The following is a 22,145-nucleotide window of genomic DNA, read 5'->3' as shown; positions in this document are numbered from 1 at the left end:
GTGCCCTGACACCACCTTGTCTCACCTGAGCCTCCTCTTCTCCAGGATAAATAACCCCTGATCCCTCAGCCGCTCCTCACAGGACTTGTGTTCCACACCCCTCACCAGCCTTGTTGCCCTTCTCGCGAAATACTTCAGCTCCTCCTCGTCCTTCCTAAATCGGGGTGCCCAGAACTGGAGACAGCACTCGAGGTGCTGCCCAAACAGTGCTGAGTGTAATGAGAAATTAACCTTTATGTTCACTGTTAATCAAAGGAATAAAATGTAAATAAATATGTAACTGCAGATCTGCGTGTACAGATCTACGTGTATAGTCCATTCACGTCACTAACAAAGAACCACAGGGAACAAATACTGCCATAACAATTAACCATAACTTATCTTAAGAACATTGTAGCCCAGGGTCAAGGGAAGAACATAGAAAAGACCGAAGAAGATTTTCATAGGTCTTCCTCACCGACCATCAGGAGGAAGGGCTGTGTGCATGCGCAGAAGACACCGGAAGAATGACTCGACAAAGACTGTGAGCATGCGCAGAAGAAACCGGAAGAGCGACTCGACGGAAACTACGGATGCTTAAAAGGGGGGGTCATAACCACACGCGGCGCGGCAGTTGGTGGAGCGGTGATTCCCCTGTCGCCCAGCGCTGCAGCTTTGCTTCCTTAGCTTTAATAATAAACTAGATAACTAATTGGCCTATATAGCCTGTTGTGCTCATTTATGACAATTTGGTGCCGTGACTCGGATCGGTGATAAGTGGTGATTCTCCGTTCGCGGGGGGGGCGCCCCACCAGTCTGGTGGCCCCCGGGGCTGGGGAAGTTGCCCTAATCCCGACCGACGAACTCAGAGGAAGAGAAGGAAGCAAAGAGGATTTGAGGGCCCAGGTACCCCTTAAAAGTCTTGTGCACGAGGTCCGGACGAAGACGCAGGACGCGTAAGTATTTCGGAAACCGTCTGGGCGGGGTTGGGATCCCGGAGTGTGGCAAATTGTGTGTATGAGTGAGAGGGGAACTGGCAGCCAGATTCCCCAAGTGAGTGCGGACCCTTAGTGGTGCGGTTCCCATAGACCCGCGAGGGCTTGGGCCACGAACCTGGGGAAGCGAGTGTTTTACATAAAGTGTGATTGAAGGCACTCCGGAAGTATGGGGCAGGGGAAGAGTAAGATTCCTGCAGAAGTAAAGCTTCCTCCCGTGCCTAGAGATAGTCCTTTAGGATTTTTACTGGACAATTGGGAACATTTTCCTGATACGGGAGGGAAGGACAAAGCTAAGATGATACATTACTGTGTAGAAGTTTGGGGTGGAAAAGAAATCTCTAAAAATGTGTTTTGGCCTGTATTTGGGTCATCAGAAGATTGGATTAAGCAAAAATTGAATATTTGGGTAAATACTAAAAAGCCAACCTCCGATGAGGAGCGGGAGTATGCGAAGGTCTGGGTGGGTCGCCCCGAGATATTTATTTTTAAACTCACAGAGAAGTCGCAAGATAATAAGAAGAAAAAGAAAGAGAACAAGCTGGAGGAAACCCTCATTGCCCCTCCTCCGTATATACCACCTCCATTGCCTCCCGAGGTCCCGGGGGCAGCGATAGGTCCTAACGCACCCCTAGAGGAAGATTCAGACTCAGATCATTCAGGTTATGCAGGACCAATCACTCGAAGTAAGACCCGGACACAGGGAGAAAACAACAGCTTAGATGGACAGTATTGCCCCAAGGGTTTACGGAATCCCCAAATCTGTTTGGACAGGCACTAGAGCAAATTTTAGCAGACTATCAGACAAATCCCGAAGTAACTCTAGTACAATATGTTGATGACTTGTTGCTAGCAGGAAAAGCAGAAGAAAAAGTGCGAAGAGAAAGCATAAAGCTCCTAAATTTCTTGGGACTCAAGGGTCTGAAAGTCTCAAGAGCTAAGCTACAATTTGTAGAGGAAGAAGTAAAATATTTAGGACATTATCTAAAGAGAGGTGAAAAGAAAATAGACCCAGAGAGGATTCAGGCTATATTATCACTGCCTATACCTAAAAACAAAAGGCAGATTCGACAAATTTTAGGTCTTACTGGGTATTGTAGACAATGGATCGAAAATTATAGTAATAAAGCTAGATTTCTATATCAAAAACTAACCCAAGAGGGGTTGATGAAGTGGACTCAAGAAGACACTGATAAGTTCAAAGAATTAAAAGAGAGTTTAGTACATGCTCCAGTCTTAAGTCTTCCAGACTTAAAAAGACCATTCTTTTTGTTTGTGAATATAGAAGAAGGAGTTGCGTTTGGAGTACTTGCCCAGGACTGGGCAGGAAAGAAGAAACCTGTAGCTTATCTATCAAAAATTTTAGACCCTGTAAGTAGAGGCTGGCCCACATGCTTACAGATATTAGCCGGATGTGCCTTATTGGTAGAAGAAGCTAGAAAAATCACTTTTAATAGCAATCTAAAGGTATTATCTCCTCACAATATTCGAAGCGTAATGCAACAAAAAGCAGATAAATGGATATCGGATACTAGGCTCCTAAAGTATGAAGGAATCTTATTAGAAGCACCAAGTTTTACCCTGGAGACCACCACTTTACAAAACCCAGCTGCCTTCCTGTATGGGGAAGTAGAACAGGGACCCCTGATTCATGACTGCTTAGCCACCATAGAGGAACAAACAAAAATTAGGCCCGATTTAGAGGAAGAAGAATTAGACACAGGAGAAAAATTGTTCGTAGATGGATCCTCCCGGGTGGTGAGAGGAGAAAGAAAATCTGGATACGCTATTATAGGGGGAACAGATCTACGAGTAATAGAATCAGGAGCCTTAGACAAGTCATGGTCAGCCCAAGCGTGTGAATTATACGCTATACTCCGAGCCTTGACTCTCTTAAAGGGAAAAGAAGGAACCATATATACAGACTCCAAATATGGGTTCGGAGTAATACATACCTTTGGGAAATTATGGGAAGAAAGGGGACTAATAAATTCACAGGGAAAAGGCCTAGTTCACCAAAAACTTATAACAGAAGTGTTGCAGGCCTTAAGGGGACCAAAAAGAATAGCAGTGGTACACCTAAAAGGACACCAAGCAGGAATAAACTTTAAAAGCAGGGGAAACAATGCTGCTGACCAAGAAGCAAAACGGGCCGCAGTGAGAGAGATGGTTTTACAAGAGAAACCACAATCTAGGGGGGCACCGGAAGAAGATATAGAACTGATATTTACTAGTGAAGAAAAAGAAAGGTTAAGGAAAATGGGGATAAAAGAAAATAATGGAAAGTGGGTAACTGAAGATGGACGAGAAGTATTGCCCAAAGCAGTAGCCCAGAGAGTGCTTTATAAATTACACCAGAGCACACATTGGGGGGCTCAGGGGCTAGCTGATCATTTTGCCACAAAATATATAAGTATTGGACTACACGATATGGCCAAATACATTACTAAAAACTGCCCCACCTGCTTACGAGTCAATCGTAGTAATTTAAGAAAATTACCTCAAGGAGGGCGACCATTGGCTAAAAGACCATTCGCAAATTTGCAAATAGACTTTACAGAACTCCCCAAAGTGGGGCGAACTAGGTATCTTTTGGTGATAGTAGATCACCTTACCCACTACGTGGAGGCATTCCCAACTAGCAGGGAAACAGCCCGGACAGTAGTGAAAATCCTGCTCGAGGAAATAGTGCCCAGGTACGGAGTACCTGAAACTATTGACTCAGATAAAGGTCCGCACTTTACATCAAAAATAACACAAGAACTAGCGGAAGCACTTGGAATAAAATGGGAGAAGCATACTCCTTACCACCCACAAAGCTCAGGAAGGGTAGAAAGGATGAATGGAGAAATAAAAAAACAATTGACCAAATTGGTATTAGAAACCAAATTATCATGGGTAAAGTGCGTTCCACTAGCCTTGCTCAATATTCGGACCCAGCCAAGGGCAGATGTGGGAATATCCCCGTTTGAAATGCTATACGGAATGCCATACAACCTAGAAAAAGTACAAACCAACCCCAATATTAGTGATTTACATCTTAATAAATACCTGGCCGTATTAATGAAGTTCAAAAAGCAATTATGGGAAAAGGGAATGTGGGCTCAGAGACCACCTTTAGATCTTGTATTACATCAGGTACAACCCGGAGATTGGGTTCTAATCCGAAGCTGGAAAGAAAACCCGCTGACTCCAAAGTGGGAAGGACCGTATCTCGTACTGCTTACTACGGATACTGCCGTACGAACAACAGAAAAAGGATGGACCCACGCCAGTCGAATAAAAGGACCAGTAGATCCCTCTAAATTCTCTGAAGAACATAACACTCACTGGAAAGCAGAACCGACTAGTGATTTAAAGCTTGTCTTAAAAAGAAGTACAACTTGATAAATGGACACAAGAGACATTTAGGTGGGGAATAACTGAACATTGCAAAAAGAGTTAATTGAAACCTCAAAACTTGCTCAGCAGCCATATTATAAACCTATTAGATTAGAATGTAATAGACAATTGTATAATGGAAATAGTTATGCAAAGCATAATACCATTAGAGTAAGGGGTAGTCGGTTAGACTGCCAGTGTTATCCATTTGCATGCTTTGTTGCAGGATCTGCAAAGAACTGTGGTGAGTCCACTGCCAGTGGGGGAGGGCTCCTAGAAGTGTATGTCAACCCTGCTGGGAAAACAGCGTGAGTCGACTGCTTTAACCCTACACCAAAAATTAATCCTAATCTACATTGCTATCACCCTAACAAACCTCCAGGACCGTTTAACACAGATATTGTGTTGGTAAAGTGTCGTAAGCAAGTAAAGCAAGTTAGGTGTAACATTCCACCGCTGAAGAAAACAAAAACCCAAAATTAGCATTCCAAAAGGAAGTGGAAGAGAAAAGTAAACCCTGCCCCTGAAAAATATCCTTGCTGCCGTGAAGATGGTACTCCTCGCAGCTAGTGGCAACCTGGTTGGCGAGCGAGGCAGAGGGATAGAATGTGGGGAAAAGGGACCTCGCATAAAAATAACAGCAAAAAGGCTTACGACTCTCAAATACCAGAGGCACGAGGGTAATAGCAATGGCCCATCGGGAGTTAAAAAGGTTAATTGTACTCGCCAACCTGGCATTAGACTCCACCCAGTTCTATTCCTAATCACAATATTAAAATTTGTAAAAAGTGAACAAGAAAGCCACGAACCCTTCAAGTGGTCATTGATAAGGTGGGAAGACCAACGGACTATTAGAGAAAATATTACCATCGGCCCGCCCATATTTCGAACGCCCCTAGGATTCTTAGGGCCAAATTGGTACCCAAATCGAAGTGCCCCCTTTTATATGTGCCCAGCCTCGAATCCTGGAAAGGGGTATTGTAATCGCCCTGGAGAATATTATTGTGCCTATTGGGGTTGTGAAACTATTACAGGGGGAGCCTGGAATCCACCAAACCCAGACAGGTACTTGAAAATTAAGTGGGGTCCCTCAGGGTGTACTAAGCCAACACGATATAACTTCATTGATACAGCTGGAGGAAATCCTACCAGAACAGTTTGTAAATTTCTAGAATTGCATATACAGGATCCGCAAGATCCTGGATGGTTAGTAGGAAAAACCTGGGGAGTTAGATTGAATGTAGCTGGAAAAGACCCCGGAACCCTAGTCTTAATAAAAAAAGAACCCGTACCACATGACCCAGAACCAGTGGGACCTAACCCAGTAATAAGAAATAGAAAAAAGAAAAATAATACCGACCTGTTGATTCCTAAGGAAAATAAAATACAAATTAGCGATGACAACAAAAGTGTGCTCATTTATGACACTGAGTACAGGGCAAGAATCACCGTGCTGGATCCTGCTGGCCAGGAGCAGGGCAGCCCCAGCTTTCCCCTCTCTGGCACATCGCAGCTGGGGCAGCCCCAGCGTTCCCCTGTCTGTGACAGCACAGCCATGGCAGCCCCAACATTCCATCCCTGGACATGCTCCATGGAAAGGTTCCAGTCAACAGAACCGACTGGCCACTGAGCACCCCCAGCCTGGGCTGATGTGGATTCCTCTGCACGCAGCTCAGCGAAGGTCCCCTTGGCCGCCTTCACTGTGCCACAGACAAGTGTCAGACACGGTTCCAGAGCCCTGCCAAGAGCTGCCAGGAGGAGTTGATTAAAACAAGAACACAAAAAAGTCCAACAAAAGAATCCCCCCAAACCAAACCAATCCATACAAACAAACAAATCCAACAACCAAAACAAAACCAAAAGCCACTAGAGAAGGAGATCACCTCCCCAACAGACCTGTTCCATCCTTCAGTTGGTACACCTGCACACACACAGGACTCGAGAGTTCAAAAAAAAGTGGATACCTTGAGTACATTTGCAGGAAAAGCAGGTGAAAGACGGGCTCACAGTTAGGACTCTTCTCAGCGGAGCCAAAAAGGCCCCTTTGGCAACCGCAGGGATCTTGGAAATGGCAAGTGCCACACCCTCAGCACATGGGGGAGAAAAGGGCTCTGTGGTGCCCGCCATGGCATGTAAACCCTGCTCCCTGGGCACTTGACACTTAGGATTCTTACAGAGCAATCCAGTAGGGCCTTCTAGGTATCGAGCCCCAGGCTTTGTGAGCCCAGGCAGAGGCAGGCAGGACGCAAAGCTGGCAGCAAAGGAAGGGGCCAGCGAGGTGGGGCAGCCGGGGGTTGACGACAGCCTGCAGGGACAGAGGCACAGGGCATGGACACCGTAGGACAGCCTGGGCTGCAGAGGGCACAGGGATGGGCAGCAGCTGAAAGGCCCTGCCAGAGCCACCTCCTGAAGCACTTTGGCCATGGCTGCTGGCCCTGGGCCCTTGGCCAGCAGGGGACAAGTGAGCCTTGCTGTGCTGAGGTTTGCTCAGCATCAGAGACACCTTTCCCTTGTTTGTCTGCACCTGTCATCGCTTCCACCAGTGTTCTGCTCTAACTGGAACCTGGGGACACTTTCTCCGATGTGTCCCTCAGTGGCACCCATTACAGCTTCTAGAATCTTTGGACTTTAAATATCACTTTGAGTTCTTGACAAGATTTTTGAGCACGCTCTCAGGGACTGAGTCTGATATAAACAACATCAAAGCCCTGAGAGGGTCATTAAAGTCATTCAGCTGTGTCTGTGCTGCTGAGCTGGGCTGGGCTGGGCTCCTGGCTCAGAGGGTGATCCTGCCAATCAAGAAGATCTACAAAATGACATTTCTACTGAGGAGCAGCTCCTGTGTGCAGCCCAGCAGGGCTGGGGCACTGCCTGCGGCCACCCTGGCTACAGCACAGGGGCACAGAGAGCTTCAATCTGTCAGGGCTGGGAAGATGCTCAGAGGTGACTGGGGCGGAATCACTCCCAGCCTTTGACACAGGAAGCCTCTGGCTGCAGGACAATGCAGCTGCAGCTCCTGGAGTCATCTCCTAAAGCTGGAACATTTCACGGACAATGCATTCTCTAAGTACAACTCAGAGTATCTCTGGTACAGAGGATGACAAGCTGGGAGCTTGTCACGATCTGCCAGTACAGGCGGGGATCATGATGGTTCGTTTTGATCTCGAGGTACAAAAGACACAGCAGGGGACAACAGTATGCTTCAGAATACTCACAGCAGAGCACTTTTATTTGGTGCTAAGCACACAGTTATGTGCTATAGATGGCAGAGTTTTTAAGGAAACAAAGTCAAGAGATAGAGAGAAAGAGGGGAAAAGAGGGGAAGGGAAATAGCTACCTAGGGATGAGACACCATCCTTGTGGTCATAGACGGGTGTGCTCGGGGCCTTCTGCCAATGGACGGGTCTTCCCTCTGTGGGGAGATCTCAAGGGGCTTCTTCAAGGAGTCACCTTCTTAAAGTCTTTCCTCAAAGCGAATGGCTTCTGGCCATGAGGTAGGGATTTTTACGGACCACTGTGTGTCCAGAGAAGCAGGCACCCACATGTCTGGGCCGGCACTTATGACGGCACAGCACAGCACGGCACAGTGCACCTGTGACAGCCACCTGCCACGCGTCTACCTCGGCCGGGTCAGAGCTCCTGCTCAAAGCCGACCAGGTCAGGAGCACGTGGGGTACACGGGCATCTTCTTGCGACGGTCATGAGGAAAATGAGGGAACCTTTGGACCGTCTCTTACACCACCCCGTGACTCACAATCTTTGTCGAGAGAGCTCCTTTGTAGTGTTGTTGCTGCGGTGTCTTCAGTTGCGAAGTGTAGAAGAATGGCTTAGAGAGAAAGGCCATATTCCCATGCGAGAACTAGCTGACAGGGCTTTGGGAAAATACTGACACAGTGGGTATTTTGAAGGACAGCTTTTCCTTGAGCAATAGATATGGTACCACTTTTGCAATAACAGGATACTTCCGTTAAGATAGTATGCAGAACCTCCGCAGCTAAAGGATCACAAGAATGAGGAACTGGGTGGGACTGACCTTTGCTGCGGTAGCCAGTGATGAGCTTGCTTTTGCACTATGTATGAGCTTAATTATTGATGATATAAATGTAACTAAGAGCATGCAATAAATTGTGACTTGCTGATCATTCACACTGAGTGCTGCATTTCTCCCGCCAACTCCGACAGCAAAGTCTTCAGGACTCATCCAGGTTAGTAGCATATTCCGAAAAACAGGGACAGAAAGTCAGCCAAAGAAAAAAGTAGGAAAGGGAAAGGGAAAGGGAAAGGGAAAGGGAAAGGGAAAGGGAAAGAACAAGTTCAATCTTTCAAAGTAATTTCAATTTAAGTAAGTATTTTCAATTTAAAACACAAGTAAAATCATTAATCAGTTATTTCAATTTGAAACACTAATTTAAGTAATTTCAATTTAAAACACAAGTAAAATAATTAATAAGTAAATTGAACACAATTTAAAATAATGAATAAGCAATTTCAGTACAAAACACAAGTAAGATAATTAAAAAACAAGTCCATACCAGTACATCATTTCAGCACAATTTAAAATAATTAAGAAGTATTTTAAGTAGATAATTAATAAAATAAAATAATTTCTAGGTAATTGGAGTTTGAAAACACAAGTTGTCAATATAACACCTTATTTTAAATACTCATGTGTTTTTCATCTTGCATCAATAACCTTGGGGACGTCATCAGTGACTGACTTGTGTATATTCATTATGGATGTCAAGTGTGTTAACTGCTTCATCATTCTCCAATTCATGTTGTACAGGATTGCTGATATAAGCAAAACCAATCAAAACCAAAATCAAAAGGACAGTGATGGGATGACACAATTTGTTCAGGACACCTGTGGCAGTAGGTGACCACCCAAAGAGGGTATCCCACCACTTGAGTTCAGCATCTTTCTTTACTCTTTCCAAAACATGATGTAGTTCCTTTACATGGTGATGAAGAGTTATCAGAGTTTTGGTCTGTTTTTCTTAATCCTTTCCAAAATTTCAATTAAATCCTGGGGAAGCAGCAATTGCTTTACCAGAGCGAGGTTCATTCCAACGGGAGTAGGCAATAAATGGTGGATTCATGTGTAATTGGACTGCAAAAGGTGGCAAGACGTAACTGGGACTACATAAGGAAATCACATCCTACAATTCTAGTAAAGTTACAAATGCAAACATTCGAATGATTTTTAGTATGCACTACCAAATTTTCTATGATAACAGGTTGCCAGCAGTTCTTAAGCATACACAACCATTGCCTATATAAATCAGCACCGTTTCAGGAATCTCGCTTGGACGTATTTCAAAGTTACAAACATTTGGCTCTGTGTCCAAACAAATATCTTGAGCTCTAATTGCGTTACTTTCACAGATAAACCCTTGTTGTTCCCGGACAGTACAAGTTTCCAAAGTCACAGTTTCCCACTTCTCACCAATTTGACGGGCCCATTCTCTATGCTTAAAAGGATAGAGAATAGCTCCATCACGATTCAGCCCGAATGCAATGATGGCGAATATGGAATGCACTGAAGCATTATGTATCATCAGCACAAAGGCTCTGGCTGTGTTTGTGCTGGGGTCATAGCTAAAATGTACCAAGTTCCACCAGGATTGGAATTCTCCTTCAAAGTCAGTGGCACTATCCCAAATTCTTTGCCGAATTTCAGTAGGAAAAGTGCCTTCCTCGCCTTCTCTGATAATTGAGGCAGCAACAAACCGCACCCACAGCTGAGCCTGGATACAGCTGAGACCTAAAGAGATGTTATTTTGTGCAGCACCGAGTTCATCAGTTATCGGTTTGCGGTCATTTGCATTTACCTTTTCCCCATTTGCCAAAATGTTTGATAGGAACCATTGTTGGGTTCCCAAAGCTGTCAAAGATGACTGCAGTGGTTGCTGTAATTTGGTGACATCTCCAGATGTAGTAGCCAATTTATTCCTCAGTACTTCTGAATCAATGCTACTGAAAATTCCCAATCCTGCTCCCACAACGCCCATTATGTCTCTTGTCATTCGTTTGTTAAAAGGGTTCAGGATAAGCGGTGGTGGAGTAGCAGGTGTCACAATAGTAACATCAAATTCCCCCCAGTATTTTGTATTGTTTTTACCACACATGATTTTATGGGAAAACTGTACAGCAATGAAATGGAGCCAACAATTCTGATTTTAAATTTTACAAAGTACAACACGGCCGTGAGGTCTTGTGCCATAACTGTGTACAAGTTTGATGAGGGATTCAGCAATGAATTTATGTGTTATTGTAACCATGAAGCTTTGTCATTTCAATCTTGTTGGTTTAGTTCAAGTAAAATTATACCAACAGTCAGTAAGTATCAGCAGTGTTATCATGGGTTATCTGGTTCTTCATGTCCCTCGGTGCTCTTCTGTGAAAAGTAAACGCAACAGAGTCTGCCATGAAGAGGCAGGAAATTAAAATGATGAAACTATCTAGCATGTGTGAAGCTACCCACCGCATGGCAAAATTCTCTTACCTTGCGATAGTTCAAATTTCTTGCCACCTCTCTCTTTTGCCATACTGGAATTCGGTTAACTTCCCAATCATTTTGCTGCCAAAAAGGAAGCCACTCTGTACATCCCTGAAACACAGCATAAGAGTCAGTGTAGATGCAAACAAGAGAGGTATTGTGTACCTCACACTGGAAAACACTCCAGGCAGCCATCAGTTCCCCAACGTGAGCACTGCCTTCTCCCTCAGTAATGATTCATTCATCAGAAGTGTGGAGGGCTACTGCTCTGTGTTTCCACACCTTTCCCTCTGGTTTGGCAGAAGCATCAGTGAACCAAGAATTTGCTGATTGTTCAGAGGAGAAAGGAGGGGCTACTTTAATTGCCGAGGCAGCTTTGTCTTGGCTGCTCCCCAAGCTCTCAGTTTCTTGTATAGCCCAATGTTTTATAGCAACTTCTGTTATTGAGAAGATGTTACAATAATGTTCAATCTGGGCATACCACTTCCTAGCTGAGGATCTATGGGCCACCGCGTCAGGCAGGGGAGCCCCAGTAGTGACCACTACGATCACTTTGAAAGGACCTCTTAATGTAATTGGTTGTTGCCCTACAATTTTCTCCACTTCTATGAGAGCTAAGCTAACCGCAAACAGTCATTTAACCCAGATAGCGTATCTTTATTCAGCATCTTGAAAGCCACGGAAATACAAACAAATAACAGGCCTTGTAGGACCATCAGGGCCTTGTTGCCATATGTGAACTGACAACCCCGAGATGGGGAATCCCCACTCTACCTGGAAAGGGTCTGTGGGGTGAACAGGGCCCAGGGCTTGATGAGCTGAATTATTGAAAAGTCTGGAATGTGCTTTCTCCAGAACACTAATAATGTCCACATTTTATGGCTCTTGGCAGGACAACGCGAAGGTGAACCTGGTGTCTGCTGAGAAGGGGTTGTATAGGGAGAAAAGGGAATGGGGCCCCCAGAGTGGGTGGAACCATTTTTGGTACATTGCTCTGCTTCTTTCAGTGGGTCCAGAAGTTCTAAAGTTTTAGTGTGTTCCTCTCTTAGAGCACTTTCTAACAACTGTTTCTCATTTTGCAACAAAGAGCACTCATTTTTTCAACAAGGATACTTGTTCCTTTCTTCATTTAGTTGTTCTGGCAAAATTTGAACTCATTTTTGTAGAGAATTTATAATTGTAGTCTCCTCATTTGTTTGCTTGAAGTGATTTTCTAGAGCTGCCCTAAGACAGGCTCCCAAAACAGAACAGAGTACAGTTTTATTTTTGTACAGTTTGAATTTTGACTCCCTTTGCAGAGAACATATTCCATCAATCACATTTTCTAAATTATACCAATTATTTGGTGCCCACTCTTCTCCTCCCTGAGAGGGTCTGGCACTATATATAGCTAATAGAGCAAAAAATGCAGCTTTATTTGTTGCACTGCAATTTTCACTCATTTTATGAAGGGGCAAGTAAAAACCACTGCAGGGAGGTATATCACTTAAGTTACACACACACGCGCACACACACACACACACACACACACACACACACACACAACTTTTCTCTGTGTTCCCTTTCACTTCCCTGTGTGGGTGAAGAGACCGAAGCTGCTTGGGAGGCACTAGCTTCAGTACAAATCTCTGGTTGTCTCTTTGCTACACCAAGCAGTCAAAAAAAACACAATAAAAACCAACAAAAACAGTCCCGTCTTCCACACCAAGAGATCCTAGAGTGAAATTCTACAGACAGAGCCCTCAAACAAGTGTGGGGGTGCTCTCCACCTAGGCCTGTGCAGTTTGCAGGAAATCTGAACTTGCCCCCCTTGCTCTCTGGACAAGCTCACTCCTTTTGAGGTGACCAGCTAGGTGCGGCTGGAGCAAGATGTCCTTCCCCTATTACAGACTACACACAACCTTGCAGCCCTTCTGTCTGTCATAATCCAGTCCGTGATGCCAATTTAATGTCACGATCCGCCAATCCAGGCGGGGATCGTGATGCTTTGTTTTGATCTTGAGGTGCAAGACACAGAGCAGGGGGACAGCAGTATGCTTCAATATAGCACTTTATTTGATGCTAACAATTCAGTTGTGCGACAGAGGGGAGAGTTTAAGGAAACAAAAGGGGAAAAGAGGGGAAGGGAAATAGCTACCAAGGGATGGGACGGAGTCCTCGTGGTCTTCGGCCAATAGACGTGTCTTCCTTACGTGGGGAGATCTCAAGAGGCTTCTCCAAAGAGTCACCGTTTTACAGTCTTTTCTCAAAGTGAGCGATGTCTGGCCAAGAGGTGGGGAGATTTATGGACCGTTGTGTGCTCAGAGAAGCAGGTGCCAATCTGGCTGGGCTAGTGTGGCCTCGAAGAGCAGTGCACCATGACGGCACAGCACAGCACAGCTGCAAACAGTTATTTGGTAAACCTCTACCTCGGCCAGGCCAGAACTGTTCAAAGGCAACCAGGCCAGAAAACTCCTGTCTGGAGCGAGTGGGGTTCACCGGGGTCTTCTTGTGATGGTCGTGAGGCAAATGAGGGAAACTTCGGACCGTCTCTTCCAGATGACAGGAGATGAATTCCCAAAAGTGGCTTTAACGGCCATTTATGGGGTTGGGAGCATTTTGGAGTCTGGGGATGCTTTTGGGGTGTGCCAAATGGGTGCTGCGGGGGCACTTAGAGATCCTGGGAGGTCTGGGGGACACATACGTGACATGTGGTGGGTGGACACTGGGGTTCTGTGAAGCCCAGGGCATGACGGGCGTTGTTGTCCCAGCTCCAACGGGGCTCAACTGGGCCGTGGGGCATGACGGGAGCCACAGGCAAAAACAGAAAAGATGGCGCCAGCACCAGGCACCGCCCCCAAAGTGCCAAGACCCAGCACTGATTGGTTGTGTGCAGTGATGGGCGGGAGTCTTGGCAAATGGGAGGCACCAGAGGCAGGAGCCCACTCCATCCCCAGTACAGCCCCGTACAAACCCAGTGCCCCTCCAGGTCATCCCACTACACCCCAGTCCCACCCAATACACCTGGCTTAGTTCCCAGTCCATTCCAGTTCCTCCCCGTATTATCCACAGTAGGCGTCAGTGTCCCCCAGCCATCCCCACAGTGCGCCCTGTGTCCCTAGTTTGTCCCAGTACTTCCAAGTATCAATCCCAGTATGTCCCAGTAGTTTTCAGTGCAACCCCACAGTCCATCCCAGTCCACCCAGATTCCCCCTCAGCATTCCCCATGTTCCCACGTTGACCCACTCCTCCCCAGTATCACTCCCAGTATGTCCCAGCGTTTCCCACAGTGCTCCCAGTGTTCCCCAGTATGTCCCAGTTCTCCCAAATGTTTCCAAGGAAACCTGAACTTCTCACGGTTGCCGTGGCACACAAACCCAGCCGTGGGATCAGTGCAGTGTCCATGGCCCTGTACAGCCCCTGGCAGTGGCCCAGTGCAGGATGCGATGATGATCCACCCGCAGAGCTGGCCCAGGGCAGCTCTGCAGTGCTTTTGGTGGCACCTTGGGCAGGCACACTCCTGAGGACTATGTCTGTTTGCAGTGGAGAAAATTAGGAGTTTTAGATTGTTTAAAAAAATTAAAAAGGGAAAACATTTCTTTCCTGAGCGCAGCCAGTTCTCCAAGCAAAGCAGGTCCAGATGAGGGAGGACAGACGGGATGGGGCTGGGCAAAGTGGAGCAAGGTTGTCCACACTGGGTCAGACCTCAAGGCACAGCTTCTCTGAGCAGGCCAGACCTGCCGAGGAGAGACCCTGGATCAATATCAACCACACAATGCTCTAATCACCTCTGCTCTAAAATCAGCAGTAATAAAATCCACCCTTTAAAACTCCAATGGATATTTCTCCATAACTGCAGCAGAAAACCTTCCTCATGGACTGCACCAGACCAGAGGGAAATCAAGGCAGAGCCGTGGTTTGTCAGGACTTGCTTGATCCCAGTGAGCCCCGTGGTGCATTTGGTGCTGAGTCCTTGAACCTCAGGGCCTAGGAGGAGATTGCACAAACCCTTTGAGGAGTCCAATTCAGAAGAACCTTTCAGCTGCTGCCCATGCCTGTGCCTTGGGCTGGCCCAGACTCCTTCTGGGGGATGTGTTGCACCTCAGCCCTGCTCTGGGAGAGAAATTCCTTCTCCTTGTTTCCAGTCTGGGCCTCCACAGCTGCCCTTGGTATTAATTGTTTCTTTCTCTGGATATTCTCTGTCAAAAGAGCCATCATCTCTGAAACTGCCCATCAATCCCTCCCAGGGCTCTCCTCTGCTGTCCTCAGTCTCCAGCCCACTGAGCACAGAACTCCTTTCTCCACTCCTTTGACCACTATCAAATGGTCATGTGCTTGAGGCCATGGGCACCTGGACAAGAAGGACAGTTCTTTTCCATAGAAAGGAACGTAGGGAGCCCCAGTGTTTCAAAGGCAGGGAAGAGTCGGCCCTCAGGAAGCCAAGGTAACCTACATAGTCCTGGCAGCTTTTGTCTGGGAGCTATCCTTGTATATATCCAGAATTTCAGAGGCAGTATCCCAATCTTGGCCGTCAAGGACTGTGCTTGAAAGATGTTTTATTCTCCATGGAAAGAAAAGGCTCAGGGGCTGCCCCCGGGGTGCGCGGGGCTTGGCACAGGGCTGAGAAGGCAACGGAAAAACGGAAAAACGGAAAAACGGCCATGGGGACAAACGGCCCCAGGGCTTCAGTTGCAGTTGCAGCAGCAGCAGCAGCAGCGGCAGCGGCAGCAGCAGCAGCAGCAGCGAATCAAGCGACTTTGTCGACCCTCTGGATCTCCTCTCCCTCTCCCGCAGTCCCACAGCCTCTCTCAGTCTCCGTTTCCCGGTGTCTCCCTCCTCTCCCAGTCTCCCTCTCCCCGTTCCGAGCCGGCTCATGCCCCCAGCCCGCCCTCGGCCCCGAGCGGGGCTTCCCCGTCCCCGTCCCCGTCCCCGTCCCCGACCCCGTCCCCGGCCGTCCTGCCGCGGTCTCTCCTCCGCCCGGCTCTGGCTGTACTGGCAGTGGCGCTGCTGGGCGGGGATCAGTGCCTGGTGCGGCATCGCCTCCCTTTGGCTCCGCCTGTCCCGGCCCCGGCCCCGGCCCCGGCCCCGGCCCCGGCCCCGGCCCCGGCCCCGGCCCCGGCCCCGGCCCCGGCCCCGGCCCCGGCCCCGGCCCCGGCCCCGGCCCCGGCCCCGGCCCCGGCCCCGGCCCCGGCCCCGGCCCCGGCCCCGGCCGCAACGTGGGCTCCGACCTCGGCCTCAACGCGGGGTCCGGCCCCGACCCCGGGCCCGGCCGCAGCCTCAGCCCCAACGTGGATCCTGGTCCCGGTCCCGGTCCCGGCGCCGGCTGCTCCCGGAGCCCGCAGAGCGCACACAGGGCGCGGCCGCTCCCGCCGCCTCCGTTGGGGCTTCCCCGGCCCGAGCTCCGCCGCTCGGCAGCGCGGCCGCTGGCCCCGAGCCGCCGCTGTCGCGTTCCAAAGAGCGAACGCCAGGGGCTGCCCGGCCCGGGACGGCTGAGGGGCGCTCGGGGCCCGTGTCTGGCCCCGGGCCGAGCGCTGACAGCCACGTCTCGCCGGCAGGGAAGGTGGAGCACGGCATTAAGGAGCGCTACCAGCTCGGTTCGCTGCTGGGGCGCGGCGGCTTCGGCAGCGTCTGGGCGGCGACGCGGCTCTCGGACGGCGCCCCGGTGAGTGGAGGGGCCGGCGGCGGGCGGAGGAGGAGGAGGCTGAGGAGGGGTCGGGGAGGGATGGGGCTCGGCAGGGCGGGCGGCGAGCTAAGCCCTCTGCTCCCCTTGGCTTGCAGGTGGCCATCAAAAGGGTGCCACGGAACCGAGTCCGACACTGGGGTGAGCTGGTGAGTGAGCGGGGGTCAGCGGGAGAAGCCGGGGCGTGCTGGGTGGGCATGAGCCGAGGCCCAGCAGGGTGGACAGCGCGTGTGGGGCCAGCAGAGCATCCCGGGCTGGGTGAGGGCTTCCCGAGCCTTGGCACGGCATCAGCCCCGCTGACGGCATCGTGGTCCTCCTGCAGCCCGACGGCACCAGCGCACCAATGGAGATCGTGCTCCTGGACAAGGTGTCCACTGGCTTCCCTGGTGTTGTCCAGCTGCTGGAGTGGCTTGAGCTCCCCAGCGAGATCCTGATGGTGCTGGAGCGCCCGGAGCGGTGTCAGGACCTCCGTCATTTCATTCGGGCACGGGGGTTCCTGTCCGAGGAGGTGGCGCGGCAGCTGTTCCGCCAGGTGCTGGAGGCCGTGCAGCACTGCACCAGCTGCGGAGTCCTGCACAGGGATGTCAAACCGGAGAACATCCTCGTTGACCTGGCCAGCGGGCAGGCAAAACTGATTGATTTTGGCTGTGGCACCTACCTGCAGGACACAGCCTACACTCACTTTGCAGGTGAGCCCACACAGCGCCGTCTTCCCGCTCCCAGCATCTCCTGGCCCAACATCTCAGGGCCCAGCCTGGCTGTGGGAGCGTGGACTCTCCTTTTTGCTGCCAGTCATGGCACTGAATCTTCAGCTGAGTTGCTTTCCACTGGGGGCGGCTGGGGGGACAGCTTCCAGCCCTGCTGGCAGCCTTTGCCAGCCACTGTGCCCAGGACTGGGGCTGGGGCAGCCAGCCTGACAAAAACACCCATGGGTGGGGGTAGTAGGGGAGCAGGGGAGGGGCAGAACCTGCGCACCCGCTGTTTTGGTGTGCAGGTGAGAAAGGGCTTGCACTACTGTGCTCACCTTGTTTGCCTTGGCCTCATAATTGTTTTTTGGGGCAATGCAGGCAGGGAGGATGGAGACATGGATTTCCCCACCACTGAGTGGGTTTTTCCTTGTCATGCTCAGGCCTTGCTAGGGCTTCTGCTGCCCTCTTGCAGCACCAGTGGCTTCTTTTCCAAGCCCAAGTTTGTACACACGTCCCAGGTGCTGGCCAGAGGCAAGGGGTCACACCATGTGCCATTGGTGCAGCCCTAGCATGGCCAAGGATTCTGGGGCCAGGCTCTGGGAGCAGCAGCATTCCCCTGATGAACTCCATCTCTGTCCCATAGGAACACGGTCCTACAGCCCCCCGGAATGGACCCGCTTTGGCTGGTACTATGGCAAGCCAGCTACCATCTGGTCCCTGGGCATCCTGCTGCACCAGATGGTCTGTGGGAAGCACCCTTTCAGGAGGGGCCGGAACATCAGCTGGAACCATCAGCTCTCACTGCCACAACGGCTCTCTCAAGGTGAATCCTCATCTCTGGGCACGGGGGGAATGGGAGGCAGTGCTGGGAGACAGCAGTGGGCTCGTGAGCATCCCGCTCTGGCAGCTGCTGAGCACGTGGCACAGGTCCTGCTCTCCTGCTCTCCTCCAAAACAAAGAACTGATGGGAGGCTTTAGGCCCAGCTCTGAGCACACGCAGCATGGCTTGGGCATGGGAATAATGGGGCAAAGCAGACTGCAGCCTCCTCCAAGTGACCGGTGGTTTCTGCTTTCTCTCTCCAGACTGCCAAGATCTGATCAAAAGGTGTTTATCCATGCTCGACATAGAAAGGCCCTCATTAGAAGACCTGCTTTGTGACCCTTGGATGCAGCAAATTCACCTGACGTAGAAGAAGGGAGAGAGCCACAGGCGCACTTTGATGCAGGGCTCTGGTAAGTTCCAGCTCCACACAGGCCTTGGCAATCAGAAGCAAAGAAGCCCAGACTGTTTTGTCCTGCCTGTGCCACTGCACCCAGGTCATCAGATGGGAACACCCAGCCCTTGGGCTGGAGCTGAGCTGCTCTCTGCCCAGCACTGGTGGCCACCATCTGAGCTGGTTTGGCTTGTCCTGGTTCACTGACAGCTGGGGCCCTGGGCAGAACACTGAGAGCCTGGTCTCCCCCCCAGGGAAGGAGAAGGAGGCCCTGGAGAAGCTGTAGCAGGTGGGGCTGCTGCTGCTGGGGACAGCGAGGATGACATCAAGGATGACAACCTCTTCCTCCACCTGGCCACTGGCAAGCTGAAGATGACAGACTTGGATTCTGGCACCTTCTTCAAAGCCAGGCTCCACACAGCAAATTTACAGATGAGTCCAGACCCAGGGGGATGCTCCCAGATTTGGGCATTGCACAGCCTGCCCAGGAAACAAAGGTTCCCCCTTTGCTGGGGAGGATAAAATTGATTCTTCTGTCGTCTGCCAAGCTGCCTTTTGGCAGGACTGGGGGATGGGCTGGGGTGGGTACGAAATGGGAGTTGGCTCCTGGCCCTGCCAACAGCCCCCAGCACCCACCGTGCCCCAGCTGGGGCTGGGGCAGCCAGCTTGACACAAACAAAGCCCCGTGGTGGGAGCAGAGGTGGGGCTCCAGAATTGTGCTTGGCTGCTTTGCTTTGCAGGCAAGGAAGGGCTTGGGCTGCTCCACTGCCCTTGCTTGCTTTGGGATCACCATAAATAACTTTTGCGGCAGCGCAGGGGGAAAGGGAGAAAGCATGGGCTTCTCTCAGCCATGGGTGGCTTTTTCCCTGGCATGTAGGGTTGGGCCTTCCTCAAGCCCTTGATAGAGATAAGATTTTTTACCATTTCTCTTTTCCCCCCCTTTGCACTGTAAGCTATTTTCATTAATTTGTTGTTTGTTTCTCTAAAGGAAGTGTTCCAGGTGGGGTCCAGTGTGGATCAGGAGGTGCTTGGGACCAGCTGCGGTGTGGACGGGCCGTGCGCTTGGAGAAGGCTGAGGACATCGTTTGGGACCAGCTTTTCTGCCAGCAGCGATGGCATGAGGTGAGTCCCCGTCTTCTTTGCATGGTGGGATAAGAGCTTTTGGGAAATGGCAGCAAACACCGGAGCATCCTGCTGTGGCAGCTGCTGAGGAGGAGGATGTGCCATGGCTGGCTGCAGGCTGGGCACATGTCCTGCCCTCCTGCTCTGCTGCCCAATGAGGGGCAGCAATGATGGGCAGCTTTGGGCACTGCTCTGGGCATGGCCAGCGTGGCCTGGGCACCGTGGGAGCTGGGACAAGGGTGAGCCTTCAGGAGCCTTCAGCTGACGGGCAATTTCTGGTTTCTCTCCTTGCAGCCGGGCCCTGTGGATGCTGAGGCTGCTCTGGGCTCTGCCAGGGCTCTGCTGCAGCTCAGCACCGGGCCCGAATCAGCCAAAGGAGAAATGGTGTGACCTGCAGCAGAGACGTGCTTGAGCATTTTGGCAACGCAGCTCAAGTTTGCAGAGTGTACACCTCCAAGGGAAAACAAAGTAAACCTGTTCAATACCTTCTGAAATGAAATCCATCTGGAACGACCCCAAATGACATTTTCAGCTTGCACAAGCTGTAGCTCAGCCCTCCTCTGAACAGTTCTCTCCCCCACCTGCCTTTTACTTCACAACTGCTCCCTCCTTTCCCCCACTGAGTTCCCAGCCCATCACAGTGTCCATCACGTTGTTGCCTTCCTTGATGCCCCTCACCACGAGGAACACTGATCCCCAGGCTTAGGATCTCATGCTGTCACTGGCTGAAGAGCAGCAATGTCTCAGAGGTCCAGTGAGATTTTAGTGTCATTCAGAGCTGCTCTCCAGCCCTCAGTTCTCCTCACTGCTGAGTTCCCACTCCCTTTTCCTCGTCCTTCCAGCAGGATGAACTCTGTGAATCCCCCTGAGCTTCCCCACTCTTCCCAGCCCACCCATGCACCTCAGTTAGGCTGAAGCTGAAGCTTCTTTGTCTCCTCTGGCACAGCAGTGCAGTCCCCTGTGCAGGGAGCCCCAGCCCCAGAGCACAGCACACAGCAGTGCAGTGCTGGGCTGGACCAGCTCCCCTCCACCCCTGCCTTGGCTGTCTGTGGCAACTGAATGCTCCCTGTTTGGAGCTGTCATTGCAGGACGGCCCCAGGGCAGAGCCCAGCCGGGCTCCCACTGCATCCCCTGAAGCTTGGGGCAGACACTGGGCCCTGGGCTGAGGTTCGTGGGGAGCACCCAGAGCTGTGGCTTGCAGTCAGTGTTTGCAAGCCTTGTGTTCTCATCTCCTGCAGCCTGTGGGGAAAACAACCTGTGCTGCCAGGCCAGCACTGCCCCTCTGGGCAGGGACAAGGCTGAAGGGCTTTCCCATTTCAGAGCAGCCAGCATTGAGCCTTGGCAGGGCCTGGCAGGGCTGGAGCCAGGTTTGTCTCCCGTCCAGGACTCACTGCTCACCCACCCCCACTGTGCTCACTTACCCATGGACAGAAGGGTCTGTCTATGCCAGGGGCTCTGGGATGTCTCTGTACCCATGGACTGAAGGGTCTCTCTGTGCCAGGGTTTCCATGATGTCTTTGTACCCACGGGTGTAGAATGAACACAGAGACTGAAAAGTGTCAGTCACGTTGCTTTCACACTCCTTCTTTTCTGTACAAGACACATCCATGTACTCCACCATGTATGGCTATATTAAAAGGGTTGGAAAGGATAGAGATTTCCCACCGAGCTCTAACTTTGGCATAACTCACCTTGGAAGCCAGTGGCCGGGGGATTTTTTTCACAACTCTGTGAGTAGGTGTCCAGGAGCTGAAGGGAGCAGCATTTAGAAGCAATTTCATGCCGGATTTCTATGCAGGAAATGGAGTTGACAACCATCTGCATCTCTGCAGCTGTGCTGGGACTCTCTTCCCTCCACCTCTGCTCACAGGCACTGCCCCTGCAGGGACAGAAAAGGGTGAGGAAGACCTGTCTTGGTCACACAGGGCAGAGCAGGACGCTTTATTGTACCTCAATGCACAGTGATCATGCCTCTTTACTGTCTGCTTAACACAAACACAGTACCTGCTGATGTAGCAATACTGTGACTAAAGGCATCCCTCTATGGAAAATATTATCAAAAGTTAAGAAAAGTAGAACACACCAAATAGAGTAACAAAAAAGACACTTGGCACAAAGCAGTCTGGGCAGTCTGTAATGAGTTCCATTCTTAAGTTTATACAGACAACAAACAGGCGCTTTATTAATAGTTTCTGGAAAGCACAGAGTTGTTATATTCCTCAGGGCATCCTCAAGCTCAGGCTGTAGAGAAGGGGGGGGACAGTTTTGGAGGCACCACCAAGTAGAGAACCGACAGTGCCAGACCCAGGGATGGGCACCAGGGTGGCACAGGTGACCTTTAGGTTTTGCAGGGCCCAGGCACAGAGCCAGGGCTGAGGTCACACTCTGTGGGCTGAGGCAGAGCCCCAGCCAGAAATCCCCCCCTGACCCAGCAGCTCTGCAGTGGTGGCCACCAGGCCAGCTTGCCAAGGGAGGCTTGTGGCCATGCCCTGCAGGGAGCTGCTGCTGCCAATGTGCCTTTGGTGTCTCGGGCTCTCCCTGGCACAGGTCCCACCACGGCACTCTGCTCTCGTGCCCAAGCACAAAAAATTCTGTTTAAACAGAAAT

The 22,145-nt window shown here is 50.6% G+C and overlaps 1 protein-coding gene across 1 annotated transcript; it reads left to right on the top strand.

The window, feature by feature from the left end:
- Positions 1-1,143: 1,143 nt before the first annotated feature.
- LOC134055586 (tyrosine-protein phosphatase non-receptor type 23-like) lies at positions 1,144-19,928 on the top strand. Its single transcript, XM_062511991.1, has 10 exons — positions 1,144-1,660; positions 4,582-4,663; positions 15,679-15,990; positions 16,153-16,495; positions 16,612-16,662; positions 16,836-17,202; positions 17,846-18,025; positions 18,286-18,383; positions 19,405-19,538; positions 19,874-19,928. The coding sequence occupies exons 1-10, from the start codon at positions 1,144-1,146 to the stop codon at positions 19,926-19,928; spliced, it is 2,139 nt and encodes a 712-aa protein (XP_062367975.1).
- The last annotated feature ends 2,217 nt before the right edge of the window (positions 19,929-22,145 follow it).

The sequence above is a fragment of the Cinclus cinclus genome, chromosome 33 (assembly GCF_963662255.1).
Source record: "Cinclus cinclus chromosome 33, bCinCin1.1, whole genome shotgun sequence".
Classification (NCBI taxonomy): domain Eukaryota; kingdom Metazoa; phylum Chordata; class Aves; order Passeriformes; family Cinclidae; genus Cinclus; species Cinclus cinclus.
Note: the sequence above shows the minus strand (reverse complement) of the source record. Positions and strands in the feature narration are given on the sequence as shown.